This window comes from Lipotes vexillifer, unplaced genomic scaffold (genome assembly GCF_000442215.2).
Source record: "Lipotes vexillifer unplaced genomic scaffold, Lipotes_vexillifer_v1.1 scaffold636, whole genome shotgun sequence".
NCBI classification, from domain to species: domain Eukaryota; kingdom Metazoa; phylum Chordata; class Mammalia; order Artiodactyla; family Lipotidae; genus Lipotes; species Lipotes vexillifer.
Window position 1 is genome coordinate 702,767 of NW_006786547.1, and position 12,699 is coordinate 715,465.

The 12,699-nt window shown below is 63.9% G+C and overlaps 2 protein-coding genes across 2 annotated transcripts in view; one reads left to right on the top strand and one right to left on the bottom strand.

Moving 5' to 3' along the window:
• Window positions 1–1,182: 1,182 nt before the first annotated feature.
• On the bottom strand, window positions 1,183–2,362 carry SSNA1 (SS nuclear autoantigen 1). The gene is made up of 3 exons (XM_007458945.1): window positions 2,311–2,362; window positions 1,624–1,823; window positions 1,183–1,290 (listed from the first exon to the last, which is right to left on the bottom strand). Exons 1-3 carry the CDS (start codon window positions 2,360–2,362, stop codon window positions 1,183–1,185), a joined length of 360 nt encoding a protein of 119 aa, XP_007459007.1.
• Window positions 2,363–2,530: 168 nt separating this feature from the next.
• The window catches only part of ANAPC2 (anaphase promoting complex subunit 2), a 10,619-nt gene continuing 450 nt past the window's right edge, over window positions 2,531–12,699 (top strand). The window contains exons 1-12 of the mRNA XM_007459003.1: window positions 2,531–2,641; window positions 2,928–3,550; window positions 4,509–4,641; window positions 5,637–5,811; window positions 5,954–6,073; window positions 6,406–6,523; window positions 7,177–7,358; window positions 7,710–7,851; window positions 8,217–8,292; window positions 8,376–8,579; window positions 12,073–12,202; window positions 12,423–12,658. Of these exons, the coding sequence (XP_007459065.1) occupies window positions 2,531–2,641; window positions 2,928–3,550; window positions 4,509–4,641; window positions 5,637–5,811; window positions 5,954–6,073; window positions 6,406–6,523; window positions 7,177–7,358; window positions 7,710–7,851; window positions 8,217–8,292; window positions 8,376–8,579; window positions 12,073–12,202; window positions 12,423–12,658 (2,250 nt within the window). The remainder of the gene's footprint in view (window positions 2,642–2,927; window positions 3,551–4,508; window positions 4,642–5,636; window positions 5,812–5,953; window positions 6,074–6,405; window positions 6,524–7,176; window positions 7,359–7,709; window positions 7,852–8,216; window positions 8,293–8,375; window positions 8,580–12,072; window positions 12,203–12,422; window positions 12,659–12,699) is intronic.

Here is a 12,699-nt window from a genome sequence, read left to right on the forward strand (position 1 = left end):
CAGGAATGCTGTGGCAGGCAGACCACTCCCCTGGGATAATGTCAACAGGGAGGTCTGATGGGTCTGGAAAGGTGACAGAAAACAGAGCTGCCCACTAGGGAGCGGCTCCTGGCTGGGCTGACTGCCTGTGCCGAGACAGGCCGTTCACAACCCTGGCATCAGATGCAAGTCTTTTCTTCTTGGAGCATCAAGCCCACGGGAAATGCCACCTGGTCAGGCTTGGGAGGGAGGAAGGCATTTTCTTGGGAATGGTGGGCCCAAGTTTCTGCACGCCTTCTCAACCAACACATGCTTCCCAACCCTTCTATCCCCCACGGACAGCAATTGCAGGGACCCCATGGGGGCTGACAGGCCAAGGCAGGTGGACCCATGGAGGACTCAGGATGGAAGTCAGGGCCCTGGGCTGCATGGGAGACTGGCCTGTGACCAGAGAGTGGGAGCAGGGGTGCTGCTGTCCGGCAGAATCTGGAATTACTGAGCTGGGTTACAGCCACTCCCAGGGGACCTGAGCGCAGGAAGAGAGTCTCCCTAAACCAGGACCAGTGGCCCTCCCTGATGGGGTGGGTGACGGGGGTCACATGAAACGCTTAGGGGCACCCTTAGCTCTGAACACAAGGCCAGTCCCAGGGAAAGCCATCCCTTCACGGAAGAGCCATATTACAACTGGACAAGGATTCGTATTTTGACTCTAGTGGGGCCCGGCAGCCCCACACTCCTGACACAGGCAGCAGGCTGACGTGGATCTTTACAAAGACAATCTTTACTGACAGTCACAGGCCCCAGGCAAGCTCTGAGGTGAAGGAGGGCCCCAGCCCCTCCCACACTTGCCTGGGCACCTGCGGGCCGAGGGAGGGGTGACAGGACTCCCAAGGTGCTGAGACCAGAAGTGGGCCTTCCCCGCAGCCCCAGGCTGGTGTGGAGGCCTCAGTGGGACCCTGAGTAGAGCTGCCCTCCCCAGCGCCTGTGTGTGCTCAGAGCCAGGATCCCCACCTGGTGGGCTACGCTCAGGTCTTTCCTGTCACCCAGAGCCAGTGAAGGTTGGCAGTTGCCTCTCTTGGCACCCGAGACAACGAGAGGAAAAAGCTGCTGCCGTGAAAGACAAAGATGCTTTGAAGACAGACTTGCCGGGGGCTGAGCCGTAGAGGGGGCGCAGTGGAGGCAGGCCCTCCGCCTGTGGCCTCATCAGCTGTCCTTGCCTCCGCTGCTCCTCTGCTCGGGGGCTGCGGCCTTGGTCAGGTTCCCCGCTTCCCTCTTCAGGACACTAAGCAGAGTCTGCGAGCTCTCCAGGATCTGCGAACAGAGACACCAGCCGGTTAGCACTGCTCCTCCTGTTGGAAACCTCCCGCGGCCTGGCCCCCCTCCCGGGCCGTCTCCCCTGAGTCTGGCCCAAAACCCCTTCCTCACACCCTGGGAAGCCAGGCCGAGGTCAGCTCCGGCCCTGCTGCTGCTCTGTGGCTCACAGTCCGGAACCCGCTACGCGGCGATGGGTATGGTGCCGACAACAGGACCCAGGTCACTCTGAGCGCGGTACTGTCACCACGGGGGGCCTACAGCCTGTCTAGGCACCCCTGGGCCAGAAACCCTTGACGGGCTCGGCCCAGCACGCGGGCCCCCGAGCCCCACCTTGAGGTAGGCCGCCTCCGTCTCCGCGATGGTCCGATCGAACTCATTCCGAGAGGCTATCTTGCGAGCCAGATTCTCGTTGACTCGGGCCAGCTTCTCCGTCAGCTGCCTCACCTCATTCTGCAGCCGCTGTTTCTCCTCCTCTTCCTGCTGGATCTGCCGGCACAACTCCTCCCGCTTCTGACACAGCTCCTCGATGCCTAGGGTGGGCCGAAAGGGTGGGTCGAAAGAGACAGGCGCGGTGGGCCCGGGGCAGGAAGGAGAGCACCGCCCCTCCAGCTCTGGAGCCCCCTGCTCTCGAGGAGAGAAGGCTAGTGGATAGTGGGGGACCCGGGTGCCGGATGGGCCACATTTCGCCCGAGCCAGGCCAATGCCCTGCCTCCGACGAGTCTCAGTTAAGGAAAGAACCGCGCGAGGCTCGAGGCGCGAGGCCGGGAGGCCGTGCGTACTCAAGCCCATCGTCCTCTGCTCACTCCACAGATACCTAGCCCTCGGGGCGGGCCACAACGCGGCTGTGCGCTGGGCAGGTCCGCACGGCGTCCGCGCCGCCCCGGCCCGGAAAGCCGCGCACTGACCGTACAACACGCTCGGCCGCGCGCTGCGGGCCAGCTACTGCCCGGGACCGCAGGCCGGCGAGCCCCACGCCCTCCCAGCCTGCCCGGCGGGCCCCACCGCTCGGCCGCTCACACTTGACCAGCTCGTTGTTGTAGTTCTGCAGCGCCGCGCCCTGCTGGGTCATCGTCGCCGCCCGGGGTCCCGGCCGCTCCACCCGCCGTTACCGCATCCGGGCCCGCGCCTGCGTACTGCCTACAGACGGCGAGTCCACGGCGCACGTCACCGCCGCGCGCCTCTCGTGTGCGTCATCGCCGCGCGCCGCGCCGGCGGCTCTAGGAGCTGGTGGGAGCAGATGGCGGCGGCGGAAGCGGCGGCGCACAATGATCCCAGACCTGCCCAAGAGCTGCTGGTGGCCTGGAATACCGTGAGCACCGGACTGGTGCCGCCGGCCGCTCTGGGACTGGTGAGGCCCGAGAAGAGGGCGGCGGGCCCGTGCGGGGTTCCCGGGACCCCGCGCGTCCACTCTCGGGTTCCTACGGATCTCTCCGCCCGCTTCTGTCCAGCTTGTTTCCCCCAGAGTCCTTTGTTGTTCCACAGCCTGTCCCTAAGCGCCGGCCCTGCATCCGTGCGACGAAGGGCAGCGGGGTTTCCGTAGCCTCCCCTGTGCTTTGTCCCTTGCCTGTTTCCGTCTGTCACTGTTCTCTCCGCCTCTGCGCTGTGTTCTCTTCTTACAGTTTTCTGTACTCCAGGCATCCTCCCGGACCAGCGGTGCGGTCCCTCCAAAGGAGGAGGAGCTCCGGGCGGCGGTGGAGGTTCTCAGGGGCCACGGTCTGCACTCGGTCCTGGAGGAGTGGTTTGCAGAGGTGCTGCAGAACGACCTGCAGGGTAACATATGCCTCGAGTTCTGGAACGCCGTCTCCCAACGTGAGAACTGTGCAGACGAGCCCCAGTGCCTTCTGCTGCTCCTCGATGCTTTCGGGCTCCTGGAGAGCCGTTTGGATCCCTACCTGCGTAGTCTAGAGCTCCTGGAGAAATGGACTCGCCTGGGCTTGCTTATGGGCACCGGTGCTCAGGGGCTTCGGGAAAAGGTTCAGACCACGTTGCGGGGCGTCTTGTTCTTTTCCACTCCCAGAGCTTTTCAGGAGATGATTCAGCGCCTCTATGGGCGCTTCTTGAGGGTTTACATGCAGAGCAAGAGAAGAGGAGAAGGAGGAACCGACCCCGAACTGGAGGGAGAATTGGACAGCAGATACGCCCGCCGCCGGTACTACCGCCTTCTGCAGAGCCCACTCTGTGCGGGATGTGGCAGTGACAAGCAGCAGTGCTGGTGCCGCCAGGCGCTGGAGCAGTTCCACCAGCTCAGCCAAGTCCTGTGAGTACTTGTGCCTGCGTGGCCGTGCCCCTGTTCCTCCTGGCTCCTGCTTGCCCCTCTGGGTCCAGCTGGCCCCTGCAGAGAGCTGCTGAGCTGGCTGGGGGTCTCTGCCACCTGTCCTGGTAGCCAAAGAGAGGGTCCCCAGGATCCGTGTGTTGTGAGTTTATACCTTTCACCCTGGACACAGGTGCATCTGTCACTCGCCCTAGCTCAGGGTTTCACATTTTGCTTATGCTAATATTCCACGTGATTCTGAATTTCCTGAGCTGTGCAGAATTTTGCTGTGCTGTTTGTAGGCTCTCAGAAGAGAAATGATGTTTATCCTGTGGTTACAAAAGGTGTGACTGTTTTTTTTTCTCTCTAGAACAAGTCAGAGATTAGACCAACGTGCTGGGCAAACTGATTGCCCTTCTGGCCTGTCTAGAAGGAAAAGATCTTGTTGTTAGGGTCAGGTCCTGTCATGTGGTCCTTCCACTCTCTGTGGTCACTTATGATGATTTTGTCCCTTTGAGTGAAGTGGCAGCAGTGCAGCTGTTAGAGAGTCTCTTGGCTGGACTGAGGGTGTGGCCGGATCCACAGAAGCTTCGTTCTCTCAGGAGCCTTTGTCCTCACAGATCGGCATCTGCACCAAAGGGCACAGACAACTGCATCTGTGTCTGTGGAGCTAGGGTAGTGACGTATTTAGCCGTTGTCTCAGGGCTGTTTCTGGGAGGTGAGCCTTGGCCCCAGTAGCCAGATGTGCTGACCACGTGGGGAAGGCTAGTGTCCCGGCCTGGGCAGGGAGGCCGGCTGGGGGGGCGGGCGGTCGTTGGCCAGTGCTTGTCTTCACAGCAGCTTTTCCTCGAAGCCTCTGTTGCAGCTGTGCCCCTGATAGAAGAGCTGCGGGCGGCGCGTGCTGGGGTGGGCTTGGGCGCGTGTGCGTGTGCTCTGCGTCTCCATGGGCAGGGCTGTTCTCCAGACACAGGCTTAGTCTGCTGGAGCGGGTCAGTGCCGAGGCTGTGACCACCACCCTGCACCAAGTGACCCGGGAGAGGATGGAGGACCGCTGCCGGGGCGAGTATGAGCGCTCCTTCCTGCGTGAGTTCCACAAGGTGAGGACCCCCTGCGGGCTGTGTCCTTGTGGGTTAGAGGTTTCTGGCAAAACTGACACCTCGGTTTTAGAAATGGCCAGAGCGTGGAGAGCTGGGTGCGTCAGGACGTTGCTGGTGCTGGAAGCCGTCTTGGTGCTGGGTGGAGGCGGTCATTCTGGTCCCATCCTGGTGGAGGGAGGAGTCTGTGACGTGCTTAGTGAGGTCTTCGCGGGGCCACGTGGCTGGAGGCCATGCCAAGGTCTGGGGTATCCCAGTGGGGGGCCTCGGGGCATCCACGCTGTTGGGACATGGTCTGGGATCTACTCTGGGCTGCACAGAGTTGAGGAAGAGCTGCACCCAACCACGGGGGGCCTCAGCCCACTCCCACTTCCCAGCTGCTCCCCTCCCCTGCTCCTGCTATCTGTCTTCTGAGGATGCAGGTAAGCTGTGGGGGTGAGGGGTGGTGTTCAAAGCAAGTGTCCCTGCCACGGGGCGGGGCAAGGGGGTGTGAAGCTGGAGGTCCGGCGGGTAGCTGTGCCGCGTCCCTGTAGGCGGCGCATCGTCGGGGTACTCTTTCCGCTGGCTGGGCGGCCGTGGGAAGACATGTACGCTCTCGGGTCTCTGTAGTAGGGCGTCCTGTAGATTTCATGTGCACGGGCTCAGAAGCGGTCCCGCTAGGTGCTGTGGGTTGTGCGTGGGGGGGGTCTCGTTGTGCACGGGACCCCCAGAGTGTGTCCATCCGCTCAGACGTAGCGCCCTGTGTCAGAGCCACTGTTGCTGGGGATGAGCACGGGTGCTGGTGTGTGTGCAAGGGGCCTGGGTGTGTGTTGGTGGAGGCCCTGGGAGGCCTCCTTTGGGCCCCTCGTCATGCTGATTTTAACGTGCTCCTGGTTTTCAGAGTAGGTGGCCTTGGGGGCTCCCAGGGCCCAGCCAGAGGGGCGGGTAGCTGTGTGGCTTCTCCTCGTCTCTGTTCTGGGCTTGGCCCCCAGAGTCCCACACTTGTGTTCTCCCGACAGTGGATTGAGAGGGTGGTCGGCTGGCTGGGCAAGGTGTTCCTGCAGGACGGCCCTGGCAGGCCTGCGTCCCCAGAGGCTGGGAGCTCCCTGCGCCGGTGGCGCTGCCACGTGCAGAGGTTCTTCTATCGCATCTACGCCGGCCTGCGCATCGAGGAGCTCTTCAGCATCATCCGAGGTCGGCCCCGCCTGCCGGGGAGCCGCCTTCCCGTGCCTCTGCCTTCAGCTCATTGAGGGTGGGCGGCAGGCACACCTGGGCCCTTCGCGCACAGTGCGTGCTCGCCACACGTACATGTACCAGGACCAGCCTCTCCCCGCAGACTTCCCGGACTCCCGGCCGGCCGTGGAAGACCTCAAGTACTGCCTGGAGAGGACCGACCAGAGGCCGCAGCTTCTTGTGTCCCTCAAGGCTGCCCTGGAGACGCGACTTCTCCACCCAGGTGCCACTGGGGCGAGGCCCACCCGCCATTCACCCTCAGGGCCCGGATCTGGAAGCCCAGGCTTGGGGCCTGTGGAGGGAGTGGGTTTAGAGGCAGTTTTGTGTGGTCCTGCGGGGGCAGGGGCAGTGCCCGGTCCCTTTAGAACAGACCCCACTTTGCAAGGGAAGAAAGCAAGTGAGTGCAGGGGTAGCGGCGGGGACAGCTCCCTGCAGATCACGCGGGTCTCCTGGGGCTGAGGTGGGACTTGCAGGTCACCTGACCAGGGTGGCTGCTTCCGTGTCCCTGTGTTGCCTGGGCCCTTCTGTGATGGAGCTCTCCCGTCCCGGCCGTAGGCGTGAATACGTGTGACATCATTACCCTGTACATCTCCGCCATCAAGGCGCTACGTGTGCTGGATCCCTCCATGGTTGTCCTGGAGGTGGCCTGTGAGCCCATTCGCCGCTACCTGAGGTGAGCTCCAGGGCCCCACTCGTGCAGCTGCACTCCCCGTGGGTCTTGCTGCAGCCAGATGGGTGTGGTCCTTGGGGAGCCAGGTACGCTCCATGTCCCCCTGGGCCGGGCAGCTCAGGCTGGGCTCCTTCCTCCTGCCATCGCTGGTTCCCACGCCTGTGGCCCAGGGTCACCGGGCCCGTGTGCAGGCCGCAGGGCCCACACCAGCACAGACAGGTGGCCCTGCTTGCTTTGCCTCGTGCCAGCCTGGCCCCAGGGCTGACGGGAAGGGTGGGGCCTTGCGTTGCTGGCCTTCTACCAAGAGGAGCAGAGCCTCTCGGGCTGTCTACTGGGGGATGTGTTTGAGCAGGCACCATGCACAGCCACCCAGAAACCCCTAAGCGCACAGTGGAGGCTCGAGGATGGGGCCAAGCAGTGTCTGGAGCTGCCCTGACTCAGGCCTGCTGCCTCCTGGCCGGGCGTGGCCTGGCTTTGTGTCTGTCTTGTCATCTCAGCTCCTACTCCTAGAAAATGGTTTAGTTTTAGGGGTGGCAGGGCGGGGGAGGGAGTCTCATGGGCTTGCCTTTAGCACGTGACTGACGGCCCTGGCTGCAGGGGTCAGGTGGGGTCCCGTGTTCGGGTGGGACAGGCGGTGAGGGCCTCGTGCCTGGCAGGACGCGGGAGGACACGGTGCGGCAGATCGTGGCAGGGCTGACCGGGGACTCGGATGGGACGGGGGACTTGGCTGTTGAGCTGTCCAAGACGGACCCGGCCAGCCTGGAGACCGGCCAGGACAGCGAGGATGACTCCGGCGAGCCAGAGGACTGGGTTCCTGACCCTGTGGACGCGGATCCAGGTCAGCGCCTGCCGGCCCTGCTGCCAGGCTCTGGATTTCGGGGGGTGGTCTAGTCGGGCAGGCGCTCTGGTCTCCAGTTTGTTGCCATGTGGGCTCTGGAGCTCGAGGGGATCCATGGTCAGAGTGTAACCCCGCCTGGTTCCCCAGGGTTCTTCACCTGGCTTGGGTGGTATCCGCGTCCAGACCTGTGGGAGGGTGCCCTGCCTGCCCCACCTGCTTCTGCTGCTTCAGCTGGAGAAGGAGTGGGTTTTCGGCATCCCCACCTCATGGGCTTGGCTGGGCAGGAGCTGCCTGGCACCATCTGTGCCGCCTCCGTGTCTGAGAGGCGCCGGTGGTGCCCGTGCCATGCAGGGAAGTCCAGCTCTAAGCGGCGCTCCTCGGACATCATTAGTCTGCTGGTCAGCATCTACGGCAGCAAGGACCTCTTCATCAACGAGTACCGCTCGCTGCTGGCCGACCGCCTGCTGCACCAGTTCAGTTTCAGCCCCGAGCGGTGAGGCCTGTGAGGTGCCACTCCGGGTACCCAGGGAGGGGTGGCCTTCACTCGCAGTGGCTGCTCTCTGTTAGCCCTGGTGCGCATCGGGGATGCGCTGGGTCCCCGAGGCTGGGCAGGGACTGACCTGTGCTTGGCCTCTGCCCCCCGGGGGAGGGGGGGCCTGGGGGCAGCCAAGGAGCCTGGGGCGGTAGGTCCCAGGGCTTCCGGCCCTCCTGGGGTGGAGTGGGCACAGGGCTCCCGCCTCTCCTCCTCGGCTGGGGGTGTCCCTGCTCCGGGGATGGGGGGATCGGGGGGCAGTGTCGCTCTGTCGGTGCCAGTTGGGGTGGGGGCACACCGCAGCCCTCAGAGATGCGTCCTTCCAGGGAGATCCGCAACGTGGAGCTGCTGAAGCTGCGCTTCGGCGAGGCCCCGATGCATTTCTGCGAGGTCATGCTCAAGGTAGGTGCCTGGGGCTCCCCGCCACCACCTGGCCCCTACCCCTGTCGGTCCCGGACCTTCAGGAGGCCCCGTCTCCCCCGCAGGATATGGCAGACTCGCGCCGCATCAATGCCAACATCCGCGAGGAGGATGAGAAGCGGCCCGCAGAGGAGCAGCCGCCGTTCGGGGTCTACGCCGTCATCCTCTCCAGCGAGTTCTGGCCGCCCTTCAAGGATGAGAAGCTGGAGGTTCCCGAGGACATCAGGGAGGCCCTGGAGGTCTATTGCAGGAAGTATGAGAAGCTGAAGGTATGGCCGCGCCGCTGGGTCACCGGCACCTCGGACGAGTCCCTCCGCGTCTGCACCCTGCGCTCAGCGCCCTCCCCTCCCCTCCTGGGAGCATGTCTGTGCAGGTGTGCACACTCCGCACGCCCTCCTGTGCCCCCAAGGCGCTGGGAGTGGGCGTGTGCCTGGGCTGCCTCTTCCACCGTCCACCCTCTTGGCCTCAGAACCAGGAGCTGGGCTGCAGTGATCGCCCCAGGGGGAGTCGGGGGCTCTGTCTCCCGCATGGGCATCTCCAGGGAGTCTCCAGGTTGCCTTTGAGGTGTTTGATCTCTATGATCCTCCGCCATCTTGCCCCTCCCTGGCTTGTTTTTCTGGAAGCTGCTTTCTGGAGTGCCAGGGCACTTGGGGACCCAGACCATGCTGTCTGCTGTCAGGTCCCTGGGGCCACAGGGCTCCGCAAGGAGAAGGGGGTGTGTGGGCTGGTCAGGAGGCCGGGGGCCAGGAGTGGCCGATTGGCAGAGTTTATCGCTCGTCTCCTCCAGCCCTGGCGTTGGGAGTCCAGGTGAGAGGTGTGGCCAGGTGGAGCCTGCTGTGGGCAAGGGTCCGTGGCACAGAGGACCCTTCTTCCAGGTGATGGTTCAGAGGAGCTGTGTTGGGAGAGAGGAGGGAGTTTGGGACACCTGTCCCAGGTTTCAGGGGACAGGCGGAGAAGTGGGTTCTGGAGCATTCAGTCTGATGAGTGGGGTGTGGGGCCCTGAGAGGCCACCGGCCGGAGGAGACGCCAGGCACCCAAGCAGAGGACAGGGCCGCAGGTGTCCAGGGTGCAGACCCTGAGCCCTGGAGGGACCTGGGACACCCCTGGAGGTAGGAGCCCTCAGGACAGAGCCCCAGGAGGGCGGCAGGTGGGGCCGGGCCAGGACCCTTCCCGCCCCTGCGTGGGGGGTGGCACTTGCTCCGTGGGGCCTCGGCGCTGCCCCGCCCCCGCTCCCGCCCCCACCCCCCAGTCGAGGAAGTCCACGTGGCCCGCCCCTGTGCCCGGCACCCTCCCCTGCTGCTCTGGCTGCCCTGCTGGCCTCTGCACCGCAGCTCGCCTGCCTGGAGAGGCCCCGCTGGCTTCCTCCAGAACTCCCCCCCCCGGGCCTGGGGGTGGCTCAGGCGTGCCCTCCATCTCAGGCCGTGTACCCAGCGTGACGGCGCTGGAGCGGCCGGGCAGGCCCCTGTTCTGTGCCAAGAGGTCAAACCCGTGGCCACGGTGCCCCTGCCTCCCGCCAGCCGGGCTCCTGGCCCGAGGACTGTGCTGGACACGTGTAGGTGGCCGTGCCTGTGCCATCTGCCGCTGGGCCTCGCGTGTGCCCGCTGCAGGCCAGAGTGGTTGTAAAGGTCATGGCCTTGGAGCCAGAGCGCGTGGTTACGAGCTTGGCTAGCTGCCAGCTGTAGAGTGTTTAGCTGTCGCCCCCCTTCAGAGCTGGGGGCGTGAGGAAGGGCTTAGAGCAGCGCTTAGCCCAGAGTGGCCAGTGTCCCCCAGGCCGGCCCTAACAAAGTACCCCAGACAGGCGCCATCGGTGCACCGGAAATTTATTGTCTCAGTTCTGGCAGCCAGAAGTTCAAAGCCAAGGTGTGGGCAGGGCCACGCTCCCTCCAAAGGCTCCAGGGGAGGATCCTCTTGCCTCTTCCAGCTGCTGGGGCTCCAGATGTTGGCTTGTAGAGGCGTCACTCACCCCTGCGTCGTGCCCCACAGCCTCTTCTGGTGTCTCTGTGTCCACATTCCCCTCTTCTTATGGGGACACCAGTCATACTGGGTTAAGGGCTCCCCACACCAGTGTGACCTCACCTTAACTAGCTGCATCCGTAGCGACCCGACTGGCAAGTAGGGTTACATTCTGAGGCACTGGGGGTGAGGGCTTTAACATCTTTGTGGAGGTCACAGTTCAGCCTGTGAGAGTCTACTCTCTGGCCCCCAAAATTCACGTTCTTCTCATGTGCAAGATACATTTAGCCACGTCCAACGTCCCCGAAGTCTTAACCATTCTGGCACCAACTCAAAGTCCCAGATCTCTTAAGTCAGGTCAGGGTGAGAGCTGGGGCACGATTCTCCTTCAGCTGTAAACCTATGAATGTATCTCTCTCTGCTTCCGAAGTCCAGCGGTGGGACAGGTGTTGGGCAGACACCTGCCCTCCAAAAGGGAGATACTGGAAGGAAGGGAGGGTTCCCAGGCCCTAAGCAAGTCTGAATTCCACTGGAGGAAATTCCACTCCATCTGGCTGGGTGCCAGTCTTCTCTGCCCTCGGGGGCAGCCCCACCCTGCCAGGCCAGGCCTCCGCAGCGCGGCCCTGCCCTCAGAGTCATGCTTTCCCTTTGGCCGTCCCTCCCTTTCTACCCAGGCTGGCATCGTTTCCACTGCTATTAAATTCTCAGGAGCCTTGTTGGCCTCCGTGCAGCTCTCGGCATCCAGTCCGTGGGCCTGGGGGCTCTCACACCTCTACTGGCCCCTCTCTGTCCTGGCTCCTGGGCACTGCTGGTTGGTGCCACCTTGACACAGGTCACCTCTAGACACAGGCTCTGTCTGCAGAGCACACGGCAAGATGTGCAAACCACCCAGTGCTGCTGGCTCCTTTCTGGGCACCATGGCCTCCCTCGGTTTTCCCTCTCAATTCACTACAAGCAGTGAGGAGAAAGCAGGCTGCACCTTCCATACTTTGCTTGGAAATCTCAACCTAATGTCCAGGTTCCTCCCTCGTGAGTTCTGCTTTCCACCCAGCAGAGCACGTCTCTGCCGCCGCGTGATGGTTCGCCTTTCCTCCCATCTCCTGTTCCTTGCTTCAACAGGCCTCACTGGAATGGCCTTTCCTGTCTGTGTTTCTACCAGTAGCCTCTCCAGGGCAACCCAGGATTTTATGAGCGTGCAGCTCAAAACTTTCCCAGCCCTCCCCATCCCCCAACACCACAGCCACGTCCACGTATTCTAAAAAGGTATTTGCTACAGCAGCACCTTCCCCTCCGGCTGAAGTCTATCGCTGTCCTGTGGTGGCTGTAAAACAGGAACTCCTCTCAGCTCTGGAGGCCACAGGGTGTGAGATGGAGGGGAGGGTCTTCTGGAGGCTGCGGGCGAGTCCTCCCTGCCTCTTCCGGCCTCCAGGGGCGCCTGTGTCGCTCCAGCCTCGCACGCCCGTCTGCCCTCCCCGCGAGGACACTTACCGAGTTAGATCAGGGTTCGTGGTACTCCAGCACGACCTCTCCTTCCCTAACGACATCTGCAAAGGCCTAGTGTCCAAGTCAGGCCACTTTCTGAGGTCCTGGGGCCAGGACGTGGACGTTTCTCGCAGAGGCGCAGGGGCCCTCGCTGTTAGGGGGTGCTAGGGGAGGGGGAGGGGACTGGAGTCCCGCCGTGTGCTGGTACCGTCGCTGCCCGCCAGGGCGGGGGCAGGTCCGGGAGCCCTTACTCACCCGGTCCCAGGTAGCAAAGCCTTGTCCAGCCGGACCCGCTGGGCGGCCTGTGCTGACCCCAGCCCTCCCCAGGCCATGCGGACGCTCAGCTGGAAGCACACCTTGGGCCTGGTGACCATGGATGTGGAGCTGGCTGACCGCACCCTGTCCGTGGCCGTGACCCCTGTGCAGGCGGTGGTCCTGCTGTACTTCCAGGACCAAGGTGAGCCCCCAGCTGCCCCGCTCTGGCCGCGCCTCCCGGGAGGGCACCGTTCTGTGTCCGGCGGAGGGTGGGTGGGACCCAGGCGACCCGAGCCATGCGGGCAGCAGGCCCGCCCGCCCCCGGCTGCCGGGGCCTGGCTGTGCCCTGAGGGTCCTGTCGGTCCTGCTGAGAGGGCACGGCCCCGCCCAGCATGCCATGTGCTCGGCCGCCCCACCCACAGCCAGCTGGACGCTGGAGGAGCTGAGCAAGGTGGTGAAGATGCCCGTGGCACTGCTGCGGCGGCGCATGTCGGTGTGGCTGCAGCAGGGCGTGCTGCGAGAGGAGCCGGCTGGCACCTTCTCGGTGGTGGAGGAGGAGCGGCCCCAGGACCGGGACAGCATGGTGCTCGTCGACAGCGACGACGAGAGCGACTCGGGCATGGCCTCGCAGGCCGACCAGAGGGAGGAGGAGCTGCTGGTGCGCGCGGGGCCCAGGCCGGGCGGGGGCGGGGGGCGGGA

What these genes read in the sequence shown, in the direction of transcription:
- SSNA1 (XM_007458945.1), bottom strand. Translation starts at nt 2,362, where the DNA reads ATGACCCAGCAGGGCGCGGCGCTGCAGAACTACAACAACGAGCTGGTC. An exon ending in CAACAACGAGCTGGTCAAGT is followed by an intron (nt 1,824 to 2,310) that starts GTGAGCGGCCGA and finishes GGCCCACCCTAG; the next exon opens with GCATCGAGGAGCTGTGTCAG. An exon ending in CGGAGGCGGCCTACCTCAAG is followed by an intron (nt 1,291 to 1,623) that starts GTGGGGCTCGGG and finishes CTCTGTTCGCAG; the next exon opens with ATCCTGGAGAGCTCGCAGAC.